The 23,873-nt window shown below is 37.1% G+C and overlaps 1 protein-coding gene across 1 annotated transcript in view; it reads right to left on the bottom strand.

The window, feature by feature from the left end:
* Positions 1-1,651: 1,651 nt before the first annotated feature.
* CEP135 (centrosomal protein 135) overlaps positions 1,652-23,873 on the bottom strand; it is a 111,607-nt gene continuing 89,385 nt past the window's right edge. The window contains exons 15-24 of the mRNA XM_007946233.1: positions 22,627-22,742; positions 22,390-22,544; positions 21,831-21,886; positions 19,441-19,609; positions 18,517-18,627; positions 18,050-18,235; positions 12,749-12,958; positions 10,164-10,366; positions 9,192-9,296; positions 1,652-1,754 (exon numbers count right to left, since the gene is read on the bottom strand). Of these exons, the coding sequence (XP_007944424.1) occupies positions 1,652-1,754; positions 9,192-9,296; positions 10,164-10,366; positions 12,749-12,958; positions 18,050-18,235; positions 18,517-18,627; positions 19,441-19,609; positions 21,831-21,886; positions 22,390-22,544; positions 22,627-22,742 (1,414 nt within the window). The remainder of the gene's footprint in view (positions 1,755-9,191; positions 9,297-10,163; positions 10,367-12,748; positions 12,959-18,049; positions 18,236-18,516; positions 18,628-19,440; positions 19,610-21,830; positions 21,887-22,389; positions 22,545-22,626; positions 22,743-23,873) is intronic.

Here is a 23,873-nt window from a genome sequence, read left to right as displayed (position 1 = left end):
CTCCCCTCCCACCCCTGGTAACCAACAAAGAAAATGTCCTCCAATATATAAACCTTTCCTTAACTTTTACAATAACGGACTAATACAATATTTGTCCTTTTGCAACTGACTTATTTCACTCAGCATAATGTCCTCCAAGTTCATCCACGTTATGCAGTGTTTTGCAGATTCTACATTATTCTTTAGCGTTGCATAGTATTCCATTGTGTGAATGTACCAAAGTTTGGTTATCCATTCCTCAGTTGTTGGACATCTAGGTTGGGAAACTCTGCTTTTAACAGCCAGGACAGTGGTTACTTTTAGAGGTGGACTTATGAATAAAAGAAAGCCTAACAGTGATTGGTTAATGGCTAGTTCCTTTATCTTGATGTAGGACACATACTGTAATTTTATGCAAGTAATGTGCATGGTATACAGGTTTTTGTGAACTGAGCAACCACTTTACTCATTAGTCTATGCACAACATGGGCGTTATTTACAAGGATCCATTATATGCAGGTAGGAAAACTCTCTCAAATCTACATCTTTAGTTCTGCCCTGTGCTTCAGACTCACATACATGTATCTACTGAACATTCCACAGGGACCTAGGTGCCCCAAACTGAATTTTCTTTACTGATTCCAGGCTAGGTAGGTGTATTCAATGTGTGAAAATCAATGAGCTATTCACCTATGACATTTTTCTGTATGTGTATGATAATTTAATTTAAAATTATCTGTCCTATTTTCAATTACTATTAATCTGATCCTAAACTGTCATCATTTCATACCTCTTACTATTCTTCCTACCTCTAGTTTCCATTTTCCTCAATTTGGCCCAAATACAGTTGTGAAATTAATGGGTTCATCTTAACCCTACCCTTGTATATGTACTATACACAGGAGCATCTTCAATGGTTTCCCATGACCTACAGAATAACTTGCAATCTCCGATTTAGCAAAACACTCATATTTAGTCTGTAAGGAGCTCTGGGTACAACAATGTGATCGAACATAGCAACGATTGTTGCTGCTAATTATTGAGCTGCTAACAAAAGGTCAGCAGTCTTAACCCACCAACAGCTCTGCAGGAGAAAGATGAGGCAGTCTGCTTCCATAAAGATTTATAGCTTGGAAACCCAATGGGGAAGTTCCACTTTGTCCTATAGGGTCACTAAGAGTCGGAATCAATTTCGTAGTGGGTTTTGGCTTCCTATCCCATTCTACTTCCTAAACTTTTCTCCTTCATTCTTCCCCCATAATCTACCATTCCAGCCAGAGAGAGTCCACTGCACCAAGTACATTCCAGTTTATCTGCCTGTATTCACACTTTTCTCACCTATTACTTATACCCTGAATTTAGTACTTCATCAAGTATTACCCTGTGATATCTCACAACATCATTTAACATTTTATTGTGGATGACTTCTTTTTTAATTGAGGTATAATTTACTTAAAACAAAGTGCATGGACCTTAAGTGTTCATTTCAATGAATTTTGATAATTGTACATACCTCTGTAAACACTATCATCAAAACACACAACATTTTCACTATCCAAAAAAAGTGCCCCTGAAAACCTTTACCGGCAATCTCCTCTTCCTCCACAAAGTTTTATCACCAAAGGTCAGTACTGTCTGTTCTTGGTAGTACACACACATACCTTTCTGATAATCATAAGTTAATAAGTTCAGGAGAATTTGAAGGAGATCGCAGAGTAGAACTAAGGGGTGGCGTAGGAAGACCATGTCGACGCATCTCTTGGATTGCTCGTTCTCTGATGGTAAAGATCAAACGAGAGAGATAACACACTATGAAAAACCATGAAGCGCCATACAAAGTATTATTACTGATATTAGCTAATTAAGTATTTTCTATTAAATTAATTAGTATTTTTACTAAAGTCCTTGTATAAATTCTGACTAATGGATAAAAATCTGTCAATTAAAATAATACATATTAAAGAGATTATTTAAAGCAATTGTGGGAAAATCCTAATTGTAGGCCTAATAATAGTTCCAGTTCCAGTTTCCTCAAGTCAGTTCTGATTCCTGGTGATCCCACGTATGTTAAACTGTAGTCCCGAGGGGTTTTGATAGCTGATTTTTTGGAAGCAGATTGCCAGTCCTCTCTTCCAAGGCTTCTTTGGGTAATCTCAAACTTCTAACCTTTCATTCAGTTAGCAGCCAAGCATGTTAACCATCTGTCCTACTCAAGGACAAAATAGTAGGCTGTCATTAAAATACTTTAGAAGCAAGATCTTCACAATGTATTTCTTGAAAAAGTAGGTTATAAAACAGGAAACAGCGTATACATAATATAAGCACACATACACACAAAAATACATGACTAGAGGTTAAATTCCCAGATGTTAATAGTATTTATGGAAGGTACAATTTATAGATAGCTTTGATTTTCTTCTTTATACTTGCAACACTTTTTAAATGTAGAACGTACCTGTTTTACCTGTTCTTAAAAAGTAAATGCCTGCACATTTGCAGGCAAATTCCTTAACTTACTTACCTTTCTAACATATTTGATGCTGTTATTCACTCTTGACTTCTATGAAAAATGACCCTGGTCCTAATTCTCTACCTAGGTGGCCATTCCTTAGTTCTTTTGCTGGGTCCTTTTCTTCTACACACACTAACCACAGGCTAGGTTAGGTACCCAATGTGACCATAAAATCCTACACCCATCTCCATACCTGCAGTTCCATACTGCTTTTAAATGGTGTATGTGTCTTGCTTATTATACTAGGTTCCTTGGAAATTCATTATTCATTTGAGTACCTTATTTATTTGATTTGGTATTCCTGGTATTGGCATAGTGCCTGGCTATAATGGAAACAATATTTGGAGAACTGTGCAAAGAAACAGCCAGTAATAACAGACTCTTTTTATCATACTGAGCTGAATTTAGAAAGACTGGGATACTAACAAGGAGCTCTGGTGGCATAGCACCTAAGGCATTTGACTGCTAAGGTTGATGGTTCAAACTCAGCCACCCTGTGGGAGGAAGATTGGGCAATCTACTTCCATAAAGATTAACCACCTTGGAAACCCAATGGGGGATGCTATGAGTTGGAATTGACTTGATGGCAGTGAGTTCTGGTTTGAGACACTAACATCTATGCAGTTTACTCTTAGGTGTCCTACCCTGTTAAATTACCCTAATATGACACCCACTTCCTGTTTTTAGGCACATGTACTCACTCACTTTCTTCTGACTGATTCAGCAACCGTCATTTACATATCTGACAAGGTACTTGTCTCTAGAATTTACAAAACTCCAACTCCTCAACAACAAAAAGACAAATAATCCAACGAAAAAATGGGCAGAAGACATGAACAGACACTTCACCAAAGAGAATATTCAGGCTGCCAACAAACATATGAAGAAATGCTCACGATCATCAGACATTACAGAGATGTAAATCAAAACAACAATGAGATACCATCTGGCCCCAGCACTAGTAGCAAAGTTCAACAAGACAGAAAATAACAAATGGTGGCAAGAAGGCAGAGAGATTGGGACTTTCATACACTGCTGGTACAACCACTGTGGAAAGCAGTATGATGATTCCTTAAAAAGTTGGAATTAGAAATACCATTTGACCCAGCCATTCCATTACTAGGTATATATCCTAAAGAAGTGAGAGCCATGACAAGAACAGATATATGCATGTATACCCATGTTCATCGTAGCACTTTTTACAATACCAAAAAGATGATAACAACCTAGGTGCCCATCATCAGAAGGATGGATAAGCAAACTATGGTACATACACAAAATGGAATATTATGCAATCCTAAAAAAATAATGTAGAATCTGCAAAAGACTGCATAACATGGATGAACCTGGAGGACATTATGCAGAGTGAAATAAGTCAATCACAGAAGGACTAATAATGTGTTAGTCTGTTATTGTAAAAAGTCAAAGAAAGGTTTATATATGGAAGGAAATTTTCTTTGTTGGTTACCAGAGGTGGGAGGGTAAGGGAGGGAACACTGTTAGGTAGAGACAAGTATTGATTTGGGGGAAGAGAAGGGCAATGTACCAAATGCGAGTGATTAACATGGTGGCACTGAGGAAGAGGAAGACACAGAAAGCTGAATAGGAAGTACAGACAACAAAGATGAACCCTTTTGCACATACACTACTGCGTTGTCAGTGATGGCAAACAGTGATATATGGGTGGACAGATAGGTGCACAGGCTGAACTATTAGGTATGTCTATGCAAGGGGGAGTGTGCCTATGACAACGTATAGGGTTGGCAAACAATGTTTCTACAAGTGTAGTTAAGTGTTCTATAAGAATTCCTAGGTATATAGTACAGCTGACAAGGGACAAGGCCGTAGTCACTTCTTGGCCATAGCCAGCTACCCTGAGGGAGCCAAGAGTTGGACTTGTGGGCTTGGGACCACAGTCACAGGGGACATCAAGCTCAACTGGCATAACACACTACACAAAAACATTGTTCCACATCCTACTGTAGTGAGTAGAGACTGGGATCTTAAAAGCTTGCAAGCAGCCCATCTAGATGCAATGATGGGTCTCTCCTCATCCAGAGTGAAGAAGAGTGAAGAAAATCAAAGACGCATGGAAACAATTAGTCCAAGCGACTGGTTCACCATGCGATCCTCAGCCTTAATGACTATGAGACCAAAAGAACTAGATGGTGCCTGGCTACCACTGTCAACCACTCAGAGGGGGATCTCTGCAGGAGATCCTGGATAGAGTGGGAGAACAATGTGGAACAAAACTCAAAATCATTAAAAAAAAAAAAAAAAAGGGACCAGGTTTGCTGGTCTGACAGAGCCTCATGGAACCCTTGAGATTATGGCCCCTACCTGCACTTCAGGTCTGCAATTGAACCCACTCCTGTGGCTTCCAGCCCAACAAAAGACAGGCTTATGAGTTGAACATTTACATTAGGTAGATACACTCCTTGGAGAGATCAATCATGGGACAACAGAAGGGCTGTGTATACACAGGGAGACAGCTTTTGGGGCAGGAGTGCATGGGAGGGAAGGACACAGGGAAGAGGTAACTATGGGGAGGAAGTGGGAGGGAAGCTGTTACATTTTGGGAAACTGCAGTCAATGTCATGAGACAAAGTGTAAACGTGTATGTGAGCTGCTATATGGAAAGGGAATTTGCTCTGTAAACTTTCATCCAAATCACAATAACAAAACAAAACAAAAACCAGTCATTTATACTTTAGTCTAGGGGGATATACACTTTTCTAAAGCCCTAGAATTTCCTCATGCCCGAGTATAGATTTTCCAAGTTGGTAGGTTCCCTTCCTTTCCCATTTCTTCCTGCATATGTTTAGGCCTCTTCCTGCCTCAAACCTCTGAAATGTGAGAAATAAACATCTTCTCTATATTGCTTTCCTTTCGTATGTCTGCGTTGAATCTCACAGAGCATGGTGACTATGCTGTCATCTCCTTATGGGGCTGTCCACTCTCTGGTCTAGACTTTCTTCTGCTATGAGTTCTTCAGTATCCAGGGTTTCTACCTACTTGTGTTTTTCAATCTTTTCTTCCTAAGGAGCTGGTGGTTGTTGTTATGTGCCACTGAGTTGTCTCGAACTCACAGCGACCCTGTGTACAACAGAACGAAATACTGCCTGGTCCTGTGCCAGCCTCATGATCCCTATTACACCTGAGCCCATCGCTGAAGCTACTGTGTCAGTCTATCTTGGTGAGGGCTTTCCTCTCTTTAGGTTACTCTCCACTTTACCAAGCATGAACATCTTTCTCCAGAGAATGATCCCTTCTTACAACATGACCAGCTAAAGAGCTGTTTTAGATGTTTTTTTTTTCCTTATTCCCTACCCCATGAGATTTTAATATCACACGTATACTGTTTATCTAGGAGCTCTGGTAGCATAGTGCCTCAGGCACTTGACTGCTAACCAGAAGGCTGGCGGTTCAAACCCACCCGCCACTCCTCGGCAGGAAGATGGGGCAATCTACTTCCGTAGTGATAATGCCTCAGAAATCCAAGGAGGGGTCGCTATGAGTCGTGTCTGACTCGACGGCACATAACAACAACAACAACAACAACTGTATATCTGCTTATGTACTGTGTATCTGTTTATGGCCCATTATAATATCTAAAGTTTTTTCACCCTCCCCAAGAACCAATTTTTACCCCTTGGTGGAGAGCAATATTGCTCCCTTTAAAAACGTATGACCTTTTTGGCACCTCTTGTTGCTGGTACTGTGGTGTTGCTCTGAGTTCCCAGGCCAGACATGACATTTTCTTTGTAGAACTACATCAATGAACTGTTACTGTTGCTACTTCTGATGGGAGAATGATTGTGGGAAGTCTTGAAAGGTTTTTACCAGACCATTAATTTGACTTTGGATGTAAGTCATGAATGAGTATTCAGGTCCTCATAGGGAATAGAACAAGTGGTGGTAGGATTATATACCGTAACAGTGACTGTGCTGCAGTCACTGGAGAAATTGATGAAGAGACAGGTTCTGCACTTGATCTGGGGAATATCTGAACAGAATCTCTAAACTCTGTAGCACACTGAGGAAAAACTATGTACACTGGACATCTGTAAATCTTTGTACAGAAACTGATTATTCTGAGGAAGATGTGCAGAATTTTAATGAATGTGTAATTGTGGATTTTGACTCATTGATTCATTGTAACATGGTATGTAAATATTTCTACATTTTCTTGAAAAAAAAATTTTTTTTGGTCTAAATCATAGGTTTGGTAGCCTGACAGTATTTTTCTACTAAGTAATTTGAGACTCCAATAATTATTTTGGAAAATTTATAAGAAACAGTACTTTAAGATATTTTAATATTTATGGAAAACTCGTTGAGAAGACAAATGTGTATTATATAAATCAAGCATACAAATAACATCAGTAGTACAATATTTTCCTTGATTTTTAAGAAAGTCACAGGAAGGTACATTGTATCTCTTGCAGTTATCTGAATCACAAGCATTTATTGCACTGGTGGTGGTTTTTAGAGTTATTCCCCAGCACTTGGTAAAAATGTGTTTAGTTGAGAAAAGAATGAAGTTGTGATGGAATGGAGCAAAAATGAGACCATGAATGTTAATGATTACTAGAAAAGGGAGGATTGATGGTAAAGATATTTGGTAAAAATCTTTGATGCCGAATTATCTTACAAAAGAAATAATAGAAACATTAAGATTGGATTTTTATGAGGAATATAGTATCTGAAAAAAATAACAAGCGCTATTCTAGCTTTTGGGAGCTCTGGTGGCATAGCGCCTAAGGCATCTGACTGCTAACCAGAAAGCTGGCAGTTCAAATCCATCAGCCACTCCTAACAAGGAAGATTAGGCAATCTACTTCTGTAGTGATACCATCTCGGGTTTTGTTTTTTTGGTTTTTGTTGGTAGTTTTGTTTCTAGTATTGAAGTAGTTTTTTGTTGTTTATTAATATGAATAAATTACCCAAAGTTTTTTGAAAAAGTATGCCTGACCTATTTGGATGGTATGGAGTAAATAAGACATGGTCATGTGGCTCAAGCGTCTTTGGGGATTGAGGGCAGAGAAAAAGGGGAGGGCCTAAAGGGGCCTCTAATCCTGGGCTACAGAGAATTTAGGATCCTTGAATGGAAGAGTATTTAAGTTATCATTAAACCCACCGCCACTGAGTTGATTCTGACTCACAGTGACCCCCATTTGGTTTCCGAGGCAGTGAATCTTTATGGAAGTAGACTGCCCCATCTTCTTTCCACAGATTGGCTGATGGGTTTGAACCATCAACCTTCTGATTAGCAGTCAAATGACTAAGGCGCACTGTGCCACCATAGCTCCTTAAATTATCATTAAAACATTAAAACTCACTGCTGTCAAGTGGATTTGACTCATAGTGACCCCTTCTTGGGTTTCGAGGTAGTATCGCTACAGAAGCAGATTGCCCAATCTTCCTTCCAAGGAGTGGCTGGTAGGTTTCATGAGGAAATGGAAATCACTCTATAAGCACAGTTCAGGACATCCAGAAACTGTATCTTCTGAATTACAAAAAATTAAAAACACTGATCTCATTTAATTGTTGCAACCTCAGGCTTCATTTCTCTGAAGCAAAAACAGACTTCCTAGCAAATCTGGTCTATACTCCAAACAGCACATGACTCAAAAGTTTTTGATGCAAATGGATAGAGATAAATGAATGTAAAAACTGACCTAATAAACAGTGTGACCATTATTTGAGAATGAAATCTCAGGAATGTTGGTGCCTATGGCATTTACATAGTAGGACAAAGTAATAGAAAAGTAACTTGACAATTAATTTGCAAATCAGACTTAACTTTTAACTCGTAAAGCGGGCCTCATTCCTGTTTATATCACTTGGGGATTCAAATTTTCAACAATATAAAGCAAGTGAAGTGAAAAAGAAGTGAGCATGAAAATGACTAAGTTGTATCGAACATACTGTAGAGGTTAAAAGCACAGGGTTTAAAATCAGACACACGTACTTGGATTTCAATGTCGGTTCTGCCATTCACCATTTGTGTAAGTTTAGGCAAATCACTTTGCAATCCTAAACCTTAGTCTCCCCTATGTGTAATACAGGCATAAAAACAGATCGTTGGAAGGGTTAATCAGATACATATATATTATCTGATACATATTTGTTAACTGCTGTTATCATCACCATTATCACTGCTTTTCCTACTTGGACTTGTTTTAGTCCCCTATAGAATCCCTATTGAAGTCTCTTGGTGGTACAAATGGTTATCAGACTCAGTTGCTAACCAAAAGACTGGAGGTTCAAGTCTACCCAGAGGCACCTTGAAAAAAGACGTGGTGATCTACTTCTAAAAAAACCAGCCATTGAAAACCTTATGAAGCACAGTTCTACTCTGACAGATGAGCTGCAACTGACATGATGGCAACTGGTGGTGATAGTAGAATCCCTGTTAGCTTGCTAGTTCCCCATCTATGCTCTTTGAAATAATGTCTTTATTTTCCCTTGAAGAACGCTACAGAAAATAATTAGACAATACTTGCTATTATGTTTAGCTTTAACATCATCTTCCATAACACACTTGCTGCTTTTTTAGGAAGAATTACTAAAAAGAATTTTGCTCAGGTATTAATACTGAAAACAAGTTGACTATTTGTAAGCCACATTAAATCCTTTTTGCAACAGGATTGGGAATAAGTAAAAATACTGTCCAATGCTAAATGTTTTTTCTTACCGTTCAAACCTTTCAGTTGCAATTTGTCTTTTCATAGCATCATAATCTATTTGCAATTGTGCCACTTTAGTTCGAAGCATGGTGTTTTCCCGGCTTTGGCAAGTTCTAAAAATCAAATTTTAAAATCAAATAGAAAATAAGAAACATTCTCTTTTGAAGTCACATGCTACAGATTTTTGTTTTTGTTATTAGTAATGCTTAAGGATGGAAAAAGAGAACATGAAGACCTTTTATCAATAATTCCCTAAGCTTCTATTACAAAATCTTCCTTTTCATTCATCAATTCATTTAATAAACATTAACTGAGCTCCTACTATGTGGTGGTCACAGTAGTTATTCTGGGCATACAAATTTGAACAGGACATGAAGTATGTAACACTAAGATGTAATCTGTCTATTGTCTTTTGACTCTCACCTGAAATGACTAAGCTTTAGGAAATATAGTGTAGAGTTAAAAGCACAGGATTTAAAATTATAGAAATATCTCTCCTTTTAAGAGCTGATTCTCCCACTTGTGCTATCTGCTCTGGGTTTCTTCCCCTTTTTCCAACAATTATGCCCAAACCTCTCTATCCTAAATATGCCATCATCAATAACCTACAAGGTAATCCGTACCCTCGTGAGGATCAAATCTCATGGCCGTCTCTAAGTCTTTCATTCTCACCTCACGAGACACAGTTGATGCCCTGAAACACTGTCCTGCACTGACCCCTCTGATCACCTGTCATATTTAGGCATTTTTCTAAAGTTCACTCTTCTCATCCACTCCCAGTGGGCCACGTGTGTACTAAAGATCTCCAAATCTAAATGTCAAAACATGATGCCTCTCTTGAACTACTACTACTCCTCTAAATTTTCAAAAGCAGCAGACACCTAACTCAAGTATTTTGGTTTTGTGCTACCTTCTTACCCCTAAAAAGGGAACAGACTGATAAGCTACTTTTCTCACACAGACTGACTTCAGACACTTACAATTTGCTTTCTGAAAGGGTTAACTTCTCTTTAAGTAACTGAATTTCTGTATCCTTCTCATGGGAGGAGAGATGAGAATGAAATTCTTTATCTCTATTTGTAGCCAACAATGATTCAAGGTTTTTAATTGTCTGTCTCTCACTTGTTAGCTGTTTTTTAAACAGGTCTGCTTCGGATTTTACGTTTTCTAATTCCACCACAACCTACAGGAAAAACAAAGTAAAATTACTTTGGCACAATTTTAGACTGGAAAATTCTGTACCTTGTAACAGAGTTCTGCAGAACTATACACCCATCAGTTGCTTCATTTTAGGTGTTGGTTAAAGATTTTGAACTACTCCTTCCACTATAAGAAAAATATTTTCAAATTAACCTTTACTATTTTTTACTAAGGGTTTATTTGACTGTATGCCCTATTTTAGCCCTCAAATAGTTTTCACTTATGCTATTTGTCAAGAGAGGGTTATTGACAATGAAATTCTAAAATGCGGCTGTCTGCAATGCAGTGAATTACTTAATTCAGTTCCAGCTATAGTCTTTGTGACTCCCACACAACTGGGGGGGACTACACAAATGAAGTACTTGTGGCCTACTAAGGGGATTGAACAGTCTGTTAATAACGTAAATATTAAAAAGGGGAGGGGCCGTGCAAGTAAGGTGCATGGAACCCTAACAAGGGGATTGGTTAATTGTGCTACCTTGATAGGCTTAAAGGGAACCAATCCCAGAAGTGGAAAATGGGGGAACTTACTCATTATTACCAAGAAGAGTTGTGAGCAGAGTATCTTTTGGACCTAGGGTCCCTGTGCTGAGAATCTCTTAAACCCAGAGCTATAACATCAGAGAAAGTGTGAGACGGTGACAAGAGATGGCAAGCACAGCAGAGAAATGGCAGCAGCAGAACCAGGAGACTGGCAGGAGACAGTGAGGTGGGTTTCCCAGCCCACGGTAGCTATAGTGGATGTGGTGACCCATGGAGTAAGAGAGCTGAGAGCTTTCAGGTCGAGGCTGACTGGCAGAGTGGGATGTGCTTTGTAATGTATGCCTTAGCAGGATAGAGGCCAGACCAAAGGGTAGAGGGCTCCAGGGATTGAGGGGCTGAGAGGACTGGCTATGGGCACAGCTGAGAAACTATCCTGCCCAAAGAACTGCATCTAAAGTCCTTCTTGGTACTGAACTGTAATCTGTTACTTTCCTAAGAAACCCCACAACTGTGAGTATAGCCTGTGATTCTGTGTGGCTATTGCAATGAATTAACAAACCCAACAGAGAAGTAGAGAGTGCCAGGGGAAGGATGGTTGGTGTCAGAACTGGTAAAAAAAAGCTGGAGGGTGGAGGTCTGTCTGAGCTCCATCTCACAGAAATAAGGCATGGGCTGATGCTGATCCTGATTCTCTTCTCCTTTATGAGTTAGAGTGCGTCTGAGGCTGCCATCATGCTATTTTTACACTGGCCTATCAGCAACAAGGCCCTTCTGAACTATTAAATATGTGCACTCTGGCTAAATTATCAAGCCAGTATTGCAGCTTCTCAGTAACTGAAAATATACTATTAGATGAGTGAAAATTGAAAACATTCATTTTTGAAAACACACAATGGGTTGCTTAAAGCAGGGCTTCAAACTGGTTCTACCTGGTTCAGTCATGGCTGACAAAGCAAAACTGGAATGGACCTGAATTTTTAAAATGTGAGTATATTAGAATGATAACTGGAACAGGTAAAATTATAGGCTGACACCCTGCTAGAAACTTAATTTCCCTCTTAGAAAACATGGGTGGCGTGCACACTGTACAGCAACCAAATCCTTAACCAGCAGAGATGGAAACAGTGGTACCTAGTTCAAAGATGGAGGCCAACTGTACCACTCATCACTGGCATCAGGCTCCTGAAAGGGCTCACTATGCCTCTTCTGGGTCTCCCACTCTAGGGCTTGACCCATAATTTTCCCCATTCTGGTTACTGTTGATATATACCCACATTTTATAAATTTTGGGTGTGTTTTCACTTCTTTGTGTTGACCATGACTGAGCTAGATGAAAGCCCTCATTTAAAATAATGCTTCAGTTTGGGAACGGGAAATTCTCGCTAACTAGGCTTTGAAAATTATGTAGATATAAATTCTTGGAGATTTTATCATAAAAAAAATACTTAGAAAGCAATAAATGGCTTCAGTCCTCATTCAAAGTCCTACTAAACACAGAGTGATTTGAGACCATCCCTAAAGACATGTCTTGTTATAGAAATTACTCTCCTGCTAATGTTTACATTCTTTTATTATTTGAAAAGGCATAATTATCAAGTCTTATTTTTAAAGAAAGAAATGCACTGGAATTTGTTTCTCATTTATAATCTATAATGAAAAGATTCATATTCTTCTAAATTCCTATCTACCCCCAAAACAGGGAGCACCAAATTTCATCACCATGTTTATAAGAAGTCTTAGAGAAGAATCTAATAGTCAAATCTAGTTGTCAAAATCCTGTAGTCAAGGGGAAAAGACATATCAGATGGCGAACAATAAATAAAATAATTAGAACAGGGCTTAATAAAACACTGTGCTGTAACAGTATTTTTTTAGTTCTTACCCTCTCAAACTCAAGGTTTTTGGAATTCAATTGTTGGGTCATAATATCCTTGCCTGAATCAAGCTTAATGCAAAGTTCTCTAAGAGACGATAAATCATTTAATACTGCTGCCTTCTCATCTTCTTGATGTCTAAGTTCTTCTTCTAATCTAGACATGGCTTTTGCCATTGATGAGATCTGAGATTCATAAGCATGATGTGCATTTATGTGCTGGGAAAAGAGAAAGAAACAGGTAAAAAGTTAAATGTAAGTAATCCAGTAACTTCAAAGGTTTGGATCTGTGCAGCTACAGATAAAATATGTAAAATACGAAAGTCAATTTTTGCTCTTTGGATGTTTCCTGCTATTTAAAGATGGCCTGTTACAATGCTTTATAAAAGGAATTGTACTGAATTACTAATCGTGGTAACTAAGTACATTAATGTATGCATTTGGAAGATGAAAATTATTGTGTTAGCGTGTTGTGAATATAAGGGAATTTTGAACCTACATTCAATTTCCCTTTATAAGTTTTGTTATAAGAATACCTTTCTGAGGTACATAAAATGTAGGTTATTTCATTGTAAAATATGGAACAGGAATCATTTTAATCAATATTTAAACATTTAATAAAACACAAACGACTTGAGCACCTGCAAAAAAAAAAAAAAAAAGTAAAACAGAATACCTTTTTGAGAAAAAGTAACATATGTACTTATCACTGCCCAGTTGTCTTTACTATAAATTCACAATTTCATACATGTAAAACTAAATACTTAATGTCATAGTTAAATTTTATTTAAGTTAATATACAATACCTCATAAACTTTTAATAAATTTGAAATGAAAAAAATTTGAAATACTGATAAAAATTTCATTGTCCAGAATTATCAACATTTCAAATTCCTCACAATTTCAAGCAATAAATATAAACCGATATAAACTCTACTTCTAGGTTTTGGGAAGAATTCCACACTTGAGAAATGGAATTATTTCAATAGACTTTACTGAAATGAATCAACAAGAAAAATCTGAGCCTTGAAGAATTAAGCAAATGTCAACAGTTTCAGAAAAGTAAATAGATGAATATTCTAAATATTAATGAATTAATTAAAGTTCCCTAAAACAAACTAAATGAAATAGGTAAAAACAAATTTCATATACAGCATAAAAATTTGAACAATGACAAAGACCAAAAGAATTAAAGGGTGGTTTCTTCTGAGGAATTCTTTTGAAGGCTGAAAAACATTCCTTTCATTACTTACATTTTTTTTAATAGAATTGTTTATAGGATAGTCAATACTACTGAAAAATGAAAACTACAAAACCATGCCAATAAAACAAAACCAAAAGTCAACATATGTAAGTTTTTTTAGCAATCTACTATGTGCCAAGTAGGAAATCTAATGGTGCACTGGTTAAAGTATTTGGTTACTTGTGAAAAGGTCAGCAGTTTGAACCCAATGGCCACTCTGTGGGAGGAAGATGAGGCAGACTGCTTCTGTAGATTGACAGTCTTGGAAAAGCTATGGGGCAGTTCTCTCTGTCCTATATGGTTGCTATGAGTTAGAATCGATTTGATAGCAGTGTTTTTTCTTTCTTTCTTTCTTTTTCAATAAATGAAAATATATACTCATTTATGTGTGCAAAATATATGTATACACACATACACACACACACATACACACACCTGTTTTTAGAAACTAGTCAAGTAACACAAGATTCTGCTGTTTCAAAGAGAAACAAATGAGGCAAACCCTAAGATGATCTTTGCTTCCTGCCTATAGGCAGGCACTTTACAGACTGTAGGACATAGCAGGGAAACCAAGCAGAACAGAGCATTTACTCATTTGAAATAGACACAGGGAGTTCATAGGGGCCAAGAGATTTGTGGAAAAAGTATCACAGAGGGGAGCAGCACAGAAAAAGAGCTTCAGAAATCTGCACTGGGTTCCCTGGAATCTTCAGCTAAATTCTAAGCTGAGCATACATAAACTCCATGAGGCCTAGCAAGGGAAAATACCTGGGAACTGAACAATTCTCAGAGCTTACACAGAGCTAGCAGACATCCGAATTCCAACTAGCCAGAGTGGACAGACCTTGATGGAAACCAAGAGCACTCAGTAGAGATACTGGGAAGGTCATGTCTTAGTAACAGGGCTAAGCTAGTGCTAAGTCAAGTCTACTTTAGACCTACTCTAACAAAGCTTGAAGGAGCCCTGGCGGTGTGACAATTAAGCACCTGGCTGTTACCTGAGAGGCCGGTGGTTTGAATCTACCCAGTGGGTCCTTGGAAGACCTGGAAATCTGCTCCCAGGCTACGAAATGTATGGGGCAGTTCTACTCTAGCATATAGGGTCGCTATGAGTCAAAAATCAACTTGGTAACATACAGCAACAAAAAAATAAAAAAAGTATACTATGCCCATAGAGTGGAAGATGCAATATTGTTAAGAAGTCAGTTCTCTCTAAAATGACCTACAGATTCGATGCAATAACCAAGTAAATTCAAGTTTTTTTGAAATTAAGATGCTGATTCTAAAATTTATATGAAAATACAAACAATATAGAACAGTCAAAAAAATCTTCAAAAAAAAATAACAATGTTGAAGAACTTAAACTACCCCATTTATTGTAGATTTAAAGCTACAATAATTATCAAAGTACATTACTAGCACTAGAAGAGACATTTAGATCAATAGAATGGAACAGTGTCCAGAAATAGACTCACATATATAATCAATTGATTTTTGGCAAAGGTGCCTAAGTAATTAAATGGGAGAGAATATCAATTTTATGGGGGAGAGTCATTTCAACAAATGATAGAAATGAATATCCTTATAAACAAAACGAACTGCAGCACACACCTCACACCAGACACAAGAATTAATTCAAAATAGATTATAGGCCTAAATGTAAAACCAAAACTATAAAACTACTATTAGAAATTGTACATGTAAATCTTTGCAACCTTGGGGCAGGAAAAGATTTTTTTTTTTTTTTTAATGTGTCAATCATAATCAAGCTTATTAGATTAAAATCAGAAAGACTTTTTTTAAAAAATTTAGTGTCTGCAATGCAGTGAGTTTTTTTACACATGGCCTTTCTGACCTTGAGATTATAATTCTGCCAAAAAGGAAAGGCTGGGCCGCAGCCTGGTACTAGGAACTCATCTTTACTTTTTGTTCTACCAAACTACCTCCTCTAGAAGAAAACAGTATTTGGGCTCTTTTATATTTTGGGTAATAGATTATTTTTAGCCCCCCAATATAATAAAGAATAAACGTTTCAATTAGATATCAGAAGTTGTTAAATGACTTCAGCAGTGATTCTTGAATCCATTTTTCTAAGAAGGTTTCTTACCAATGTCTTCACTATTGATTCTATTATCAGATAGTAAAAGAAACCAATGTTCTAAAATTCATTACAAGTATTCAACATTAGGTAGTAGATTGGATTTACATTGAATTTTGTTTGATTAAATTTTTCAACTTGCACATCTTGCACATTTAACATAACTTATCTTCCATACTAAAATACTTCTAATACTATACCTTAGAATTGACATTTTCTGCAAGTTATCACAATATTCATTATCTGAAGAACACAGAAATATTTTTATTTTTTTGCTTAATGATACAGCACAAAAATGCTAGCAATATATATTCACATGTAACTTTTCCTCTCTTATTTACAAGCAAAAGATTGGTGAATCCAAAGGACCTGCTGTAATTACTGTATGGTACGCACTATATTAGCATTTCAATAGTTTATTCCAACCCATTTCTTCTTTTATATTCTAAAACATCTTGATTATGTTGTCTGATGAGACAGACCCACAGGAAGACTGTGGTGCCCAAGGTTAATCCAACTTTCAGCCAATCAGGTTTGCTATTCGGCGGCTCCCTAACGTAGAACTTTGACCTCACTGAAAAGCTGCTGGGGAACCGGGCGGGGGGGCAGCAGGCGGGAGAAGGGGCGCAGCAACACGGACGGCGCCATCTTGCTGGCTGTGCTCCACCTTCTCCAGGAAAAGATTTCTTAAATCATTTTTCTTAAATCCACTAATATGAACTAGTGGGGCAAACGGTTAAAGTACTCCACAGCTAACCAAATGTTTAAGTCTATCCAGAGGCACCTCAGGAGACTTTCAGATCTATATTTCTGACAAAGTACCTTTATCTAGCATTAAATTAAGTAATAAGACAACTCATTGAAAAAGTAGGCAAAAGATCTGAACACATATTTCACAAAAGATTTACAAATTCCTGAAAAGTATATAAAAAGATGCTAAGTACTGCTAATTATCAGAGAAATGAAAATTAAAACCACAATGAGACACCACTACACACTGATTTGAATAACTAAAACTTTTAAGATATACTACCATGGGTTGAAGAATATGTGGAGCAACCAGAACTCTCGTACATTGTTAGAAGGGAATTATCAAATGGTAAAACTTAGGTATTAGGTGAAAGTTCTGGAAGTTTCTTTTAAACAGGTTATAATATAGCAATTCTATTCATAGGTATTTTTCCAAAAGGAAATAAAAGCCCTTAGAAAAATCTGTATGTGACTGTTTATATCAATTCTACTTACAATGGCCCAAAACTGAAAAAAAACCCAATTATCCATCAACAGGCAAATGGATAAACAAAATGTTGAGTTATCCATGCAGTAGAAAACAGCTTTGTGAAAACAAGGTAACAAATTTCTGATTCATGCAATGACATGTATAAACTTTAAAAACATTATGCTGAAACAAACAAGCCAAACATGAAAGAACACAAAATGCATGATTTCATTTATATGAAATTTAAGAACAAGGAAAACTAATCTTTAGTGAAAGAAAGCACAGCTATGGTTGCCTGGGGGCCCAGGGTGCTGAGGGGACTGACTGTAAAGGGACACTAAGAAACTTTTTGTGGTAATGTCTTATATCATGATCCTGGTAGAGATTTCATGAGTATAAACACTTGTAAAAACTCATCATACATATACTAAAAATGGCTACATTGTTATTTTAAGAAAACTACTCAGTAAAGTTGATTTAAAAAGAAAGCATCAGAGCTAATTGAAAACTCCTACTCCAATAAGTCAGCAAGTAGAAAGAAACGGGCCAAAAGTAAGACTATAGTTAAATTAACAGGAGAAAATTCATGTTAAAAAGTAATGAGGTACCTAATAAAATTATTAGAATCAGTAACAAAAATTTTTACCATTAGAACTTGATTGTATCAATGAGGAGAACTAGTTTGCTTTGATAAAGTGTCTTTGAACATCTTCTGTTTTGTTAAATTATGTCTTTATAAGATAAAATTACCTCCTGAATTTCTTTTTCTAATAGGTCCACTCTTTCTCGAAGGTGTCTCCGCTCCGTGTCAATAGAAAGAAGTTCGAGTCGAACTGAGCTGCTTTCTCCTTCAGCTTGATGGGCTTTTACCTCCCAGTCTTCAGCACGGTTATGAAGCATCTGAAATCTACCTAACAAATCCTGATTTTCTTTTTCCTGGTTTAAGTATAATGAAATTATTTCTGAATTAGTAACTGTCACTCATTGCAACACCATGTTATAAACACACACACAAGTTCAGATTTTTGTTCTTGAGAAAGTATAAGGTATCTGAGTAGATACTATATTAAGACCTGTAGGAAAATATAAAGATAGTAGGCAAGCTCTCTGCTCTTACATGTTTAAAATCTAAAAGGGGAGACAGAATAAACAAATACAGAAAAGCTGAAAATGAACAAAACAAAATCTTAAATCCAACCTAAAAATGTATTTTTTACCTTCGTAGCCATTAAGCTCTCCCATCGTGACACCTCAGTTATATAATTATGAACTCTACTCTTCATTTCCTCTTTTTCTTGCACTGCTGCTTCCAATTCCAATGAGATTTCCTATAAATCAAAAAATTGAAGACAAAACTGAAACAAACATAGCAACTAATTAATGAGTCCTGTTATTTTTAAATAGCTTCTCTGGAATTTGGGGAATATGAGAGAAAAGGAGAACTTTTTTCCTTATTCATCTTGACATTTTAACCAAAACTGTATCTTTCATGAAAGCCCTGACCATGTATCTGGCATTCACACTAAGATTTAGTTACAGTCAGGGTTGACATTTCCTGATTCATTTATCAGTAATATGCTTCCCAATGAATAATATTGAAAGTAATTTTTTAAAAAAGTAAAATATTTAAACCAGCAAAATCATTAGTCTTCTTGGTATAATACTTTAGCAAAACCAACACAAACAAAACCAGTAACTATCAGTATTTTCCATTCTAAAACACTCATTAATTTATTTGTAAGTATACCTTTAAGCCAACGCAACTAAGCATGAATAAGTAAAATATATCATGGGTCTTTAAAACACAGAAACTTTGTTTTGGGAGTGGTCGTAAGGTCCTCACCCCCGCAGAGTAAAAATGATTTCTTGCAATGGAGAAAACCATGCTGCCATCTTTAGGATTCCTTGCAACAAAGATCAAAATAGTAGAGAGATCTAGTTGTACCCATTAGACACCCTGTTACATACAGCAGAATTCTAAGCCACACTTTAAAACATCTTGATAAATTACATTCTCCTTGAATAATAATTCTATTTATTAATATTTATATCATTAAATCTTTAGAAAATATTTAGAGCTTTAAAATTAAAATTTAAAAAGCTACTATATTATCATCAGAGTTTATTCATTGGGTTCATACCTGATTTTCTCTTGCCATTGTAGTCAGATCATCTTGTAATCTTCTGTTTTCCTTCAAAGAAATTTCTCTAGATCTTCCCACTTCGTCAAGTTCTTTGTGAGCTGTATCAAGCTGGCGTCGGAGGCTGCTTATCTCACGGTCTCGATTAGTCAATGTATCCTTTAGATGACTGTGGAATGAGTGATGTGGAGATAATAAAATTTTTTTTAAAAAACTGTAGTTACTTTTATAAAAAAATTGTTTTACTCTAAATTAAGTATGCTAAGAATACAAGAAATTATGACTACTGCATTAATTACACATCAACTAAGTAATGCAGATATTTCAGGTATCTACCAACATTATATGCAAATAAAGTAATAAAATATGCAAATAAAGTAATAAAATAAAATAAAATAAAACAAAAGATTCAACTGGCAAATATTTATTAAATGTTTAAGTTGTACTACTATATAAAATGGGAGCTCTGGTAGCATAGTGCCTAAGGCATTTGACTGCTAACCAGAAGGTTGGCGGTTCAAATGTACCAGTCACTCCTCAGAAGGAAGGTTGAGCAATCCACTTCCGTAGTGATACTGCCTCGGAAACCCAAGGAAGGGTTGCTATGAGTCGGGGCCGACTTGATGGCACATAACAACAACAACAACTATATAAAATGCTGTAAGGGTATCTAACGTAAATACAACTAGGGACTATCATCTTGAAATGGCTTACAATCTCTCTGGAGATACCAGACATAAGATGTAGAATTCTGTACCCCTGTTTCAGATAGGTTTAGATGGACAACACATTCAAGACTGGCTATTCAAGTAATCTAAGTTTCAATGATCAGGACTCAAACAGGGTAATTACAGTAGAAATAGAGAGGAAGTAGGTATGTAAAAAGAAGCCCTGGTGATGCCATGGTTAAGCACTATGCAGCTAATTGAAAGGTTGGTGACTTGCAGGAGAAAAGACCTGGCAATGTGCTTTCATAAAGATTTCAGCCTAGGACACCCTATGAGGCAGTTCTACTCTGTCATATCCAGTCACTATGAGTTGGAATTGGCTTATAACACACAATAGGTATGTGATAGTTGGAGTTGTGTGTCAACTTGGCTGCATCACAATTCTGAGTGGTTCAAGCAGTTGTGATGTGGGTTATTCCCATGATGAGATTGGATGTATATGTTTTGAGCAGCCAAACCGCTGAAAAGGAGTTTCCCTAGGGCTGTGGCCTGCTTCCAATATATTTATGGACATCCTGGGAAAAGAGACACTCTTCTGTGGATCAGGATCCTGTTGTGCTGCCTACAACTGTCCATGATGGAACAATCCACCATTTGGCCTGGTGATATTGGATTCGTCATTCGCTGAAGTCAATAGTAAGTACACTGCCTGCCAACATTAAGCTTGTCAGCCCCTGCAGCTGCATGAGTTGGGAAAAGCCTCCAGGTTGACATTCGATCCAAGAACTTGGGACTTGCCAGCTTCTATAAGTGTGTAGACCATTTTCCTATTTTTTTTTTCTCTCTCTATAAGCTTTACTGGTTGTGATAGTTGAAGATGTGTCAACTTGGCTGGACTCCAGTTGTGAGTGGTGGTTCCCATGATGGATCACATGACTGCGTTCTAAGCGGCCGGTCGGCCTAGGGGGAGTTTCCCCAGGGGTGTGGCCTACCTGCAATGCTATCCCAGGGACAAACTGGAAGAACGGCATTCCGGACTATATACTTCCTGGAGCGAGCAGCTCGCTGCTCGCCCTGGAGGTTTTCGGATTCATTCTTTGTTGGGAACAGCGACCAGCGCACTGTGTGTCAGCTTGATTCTCTCGGCTCTGTTGTGCTTATGGGAACCAGACGACTCCGAGCCCCATCTCTCTCCAGAGACGAACTTTGTGACTTGAACTCCTCTGCCGTGCGTGCGAAAGCCAGACGGCCCTGGGCCCCATCCCCCTCCAGAGACGAACTTTTCAGCTTGAACTTGTCGGCTTCTACATGCTTGTGAGCCATTTATCTAAGATAAATTTCTCTCTCTCTCTCTTTCTCTCTCTATAAATATATATATATATATATATACTTTGCTGGTTTTTGTGTTTCTCTAGAGAACCCAATCCAACACACTGGTTTTGCTTCTCTGGAGAACCCAGCCTAACACAAGATATGTAAAAGAAAAATGAACAAGACTTAAGTGTTTAGATGTGGATGACAGAGAAAGAGAGAAAGTTAAAGAAGATTATTACATTTTCAAGCCAAGGAGACCGAGAAAATGAAGCTGCCATTTTCAAAACAGCATGGGGAAGTTGAAGAAAGAAATATTCCTACTGCCTGACTGCTACTTATATAGTAGATATCTCTGTATTCAACTAAAACTTTATAGAAAATCTGGATGCCATTTCATTGATTACTTACTTCATAGATGATTCATACTCTGCTACTGTTATCTTCATATGAGCAATACTTTTTTCCTACAGGAATTAAGAAAATATGTAAGAGTCTAGACCATTCATATAGAAATGTCTTTAGTGGAAGTTATATAATTTACCACATCTATTTAGTTCAAATCTAATTATATAAATTATGCCATAAAAGAAAGTTATAAGTAAACATATTTCCTAGTCTCAATTGTACTTCACATGTCAGTATATTCCTGCCCTCCCTGAGAATCTGAATGGTTTGCTGTGATAAGATCTGATATGGGGAGACTTTTCAAGGTTCAAATTACGGGGATTACGATGAATTATTATCCTTTCAAAAATACATCTTTCCCCCACAGAGCAGCTGGTGGGCACACACTGCTGACCTTTTGGTTGGCAGCTGAGCACTTTAACCACCAGGGCTTTTTTCAAAAATATTTATAATATATTAAGTACGCTAAGTATTTAATATACTAAATATATTCAAAGACATGGTCTTGGATCTTAGGAACTTGAATACGAGGGTTCAGATAATGATATTTAACAGTCATTACTTTATTAGCTAAGTTTTCTTCTAATTCTGCAATCTTTTCTGTCTTCTCATCTACAGTCTCCTGAAGAAAGTCTTTTTCTTTATCAATGACACCAATGGTCTTTTTCATTACATTAGTCTCCTGATCCTGTGAAGTCACCTTAAAGTTTAGTTTATCTGTAGATGAGAAGAAAAGCTTGTTAGAGTAAAGTAGGATTAACAAAATAACTGTAATAGTAGTGAATTTAAAAACACTTACCTATTTTTTCCTCTAGTATCTTAATTTGTGTTTGGGCTGATTCAAGTTCTCCTCTTTTGATTGTAAGTCGGTGTTGATAATCATCAAGTGACCGCTGTAGCTGCTCATTTACTATCCTAAAGAATCAACAGACAAAAACAAACGGTTTATTTATCAAGAAATACTTTTTCAAATGAGAGATCTTAAAAAATGTTTTACTTTATTTTGTATTTTAAAGCTCTTCCAGTATAATCAACGACACTGTATTCTGTATTATTATTTCTTACAAACTAGTTTTAAAAAAACCAAAAATCAAATTCACTGTCATCAAATCAATTCTGATTCATAGTGACCCTATAGGACAGAGAAGAACTGCCCCATGGGGTTTCCAAGGCTATAAATCTTTACAGAAGTTGACTGTCTTATCTTCTCCCTGTGGAGTGGCTGGTGGGTATGAACCACCAACCTTATGGTTACCAGTGAAGGCTTTAACCATTGCACCACCAGAATTCCTCCAAAATGGTTTTATTTTTCCCAAAATAATATGATATAAAAATGAAAATTGTATATTCTTTATTAGAGGGTTCCTGGTAGTTTTAAAGCCCTTCCTGGTCTCCTAATATAATTAAGTAACTGCTGTCAATCCCCTGTCTCTTAAATCCTATTTCTAATAGTAGAGGAAAAGGAAAAGTTCCAATCCTGGTTTTAGAGTATGGCCTGGGACTTCAAAGGATTATCCATCAATTCCGACCAATCAGGTTTTAATTTTGTTTCTAACTTTTTTGCTGGGTAGTCGATTAGAGGTCACAGTAAGCAGGGGAAGTAAATGTATTTTTGTAGTCCAGTGGGAATTTAAGACTGAAGACTAGTTTCAAGAAGCATGAGAAAGGATGCCTTAAGGACTAGGTTGTAAATTATAAATACAATTTTAGAGGAATCCCTATTGTTTAGAAGTAATGAATATTACTTGAAACTGCAACAGCAGGAATTTGCTCTCATGTCATCTGGACTCTTCAGAGCACTTCTATCCCTGACCTAGTAGTTCTCAAACTTGCCTTGCTGGGAAGACATGGTTCTTATTCAGGCTATTTATCAAGAACTCCCGCAGGTTCATTTTAGGTTTTATTTGAGGGTGGGACAGGGAAGAATATAATAAGAAGGCTTTGCTTAGAACTGCTTGTTGTTGTTGTTGTTATGTGCCGTCGAGTCGGCCCCGACTCATAGCGACCCCTCCTTGGGTTTCCGAGGCAGTATCACTACGGAAGTAG

The sequence above is a fragment of the Orycteropus afer genome, unplaced genomic scaffold (genome assembly GCF_000298275.1).
Source record: "Orycteropus afer afer isolate SDZICR_OR568_19922 unplaced genomic scaffold, OryAfe1.0 scaffold00153, whole genome shotgun sequence".
Lineage (NCBI taxonomy): Eukaryota > Metazoa > Chordata > Mammalia > Tubulidentata > Orycteropodidae > Orycteropus > Orycteropus afer.
Note: the sequence above shows the minus strand (reverse complement) of the source record. Positions and strands in the feature narration are given on the sequence as shown.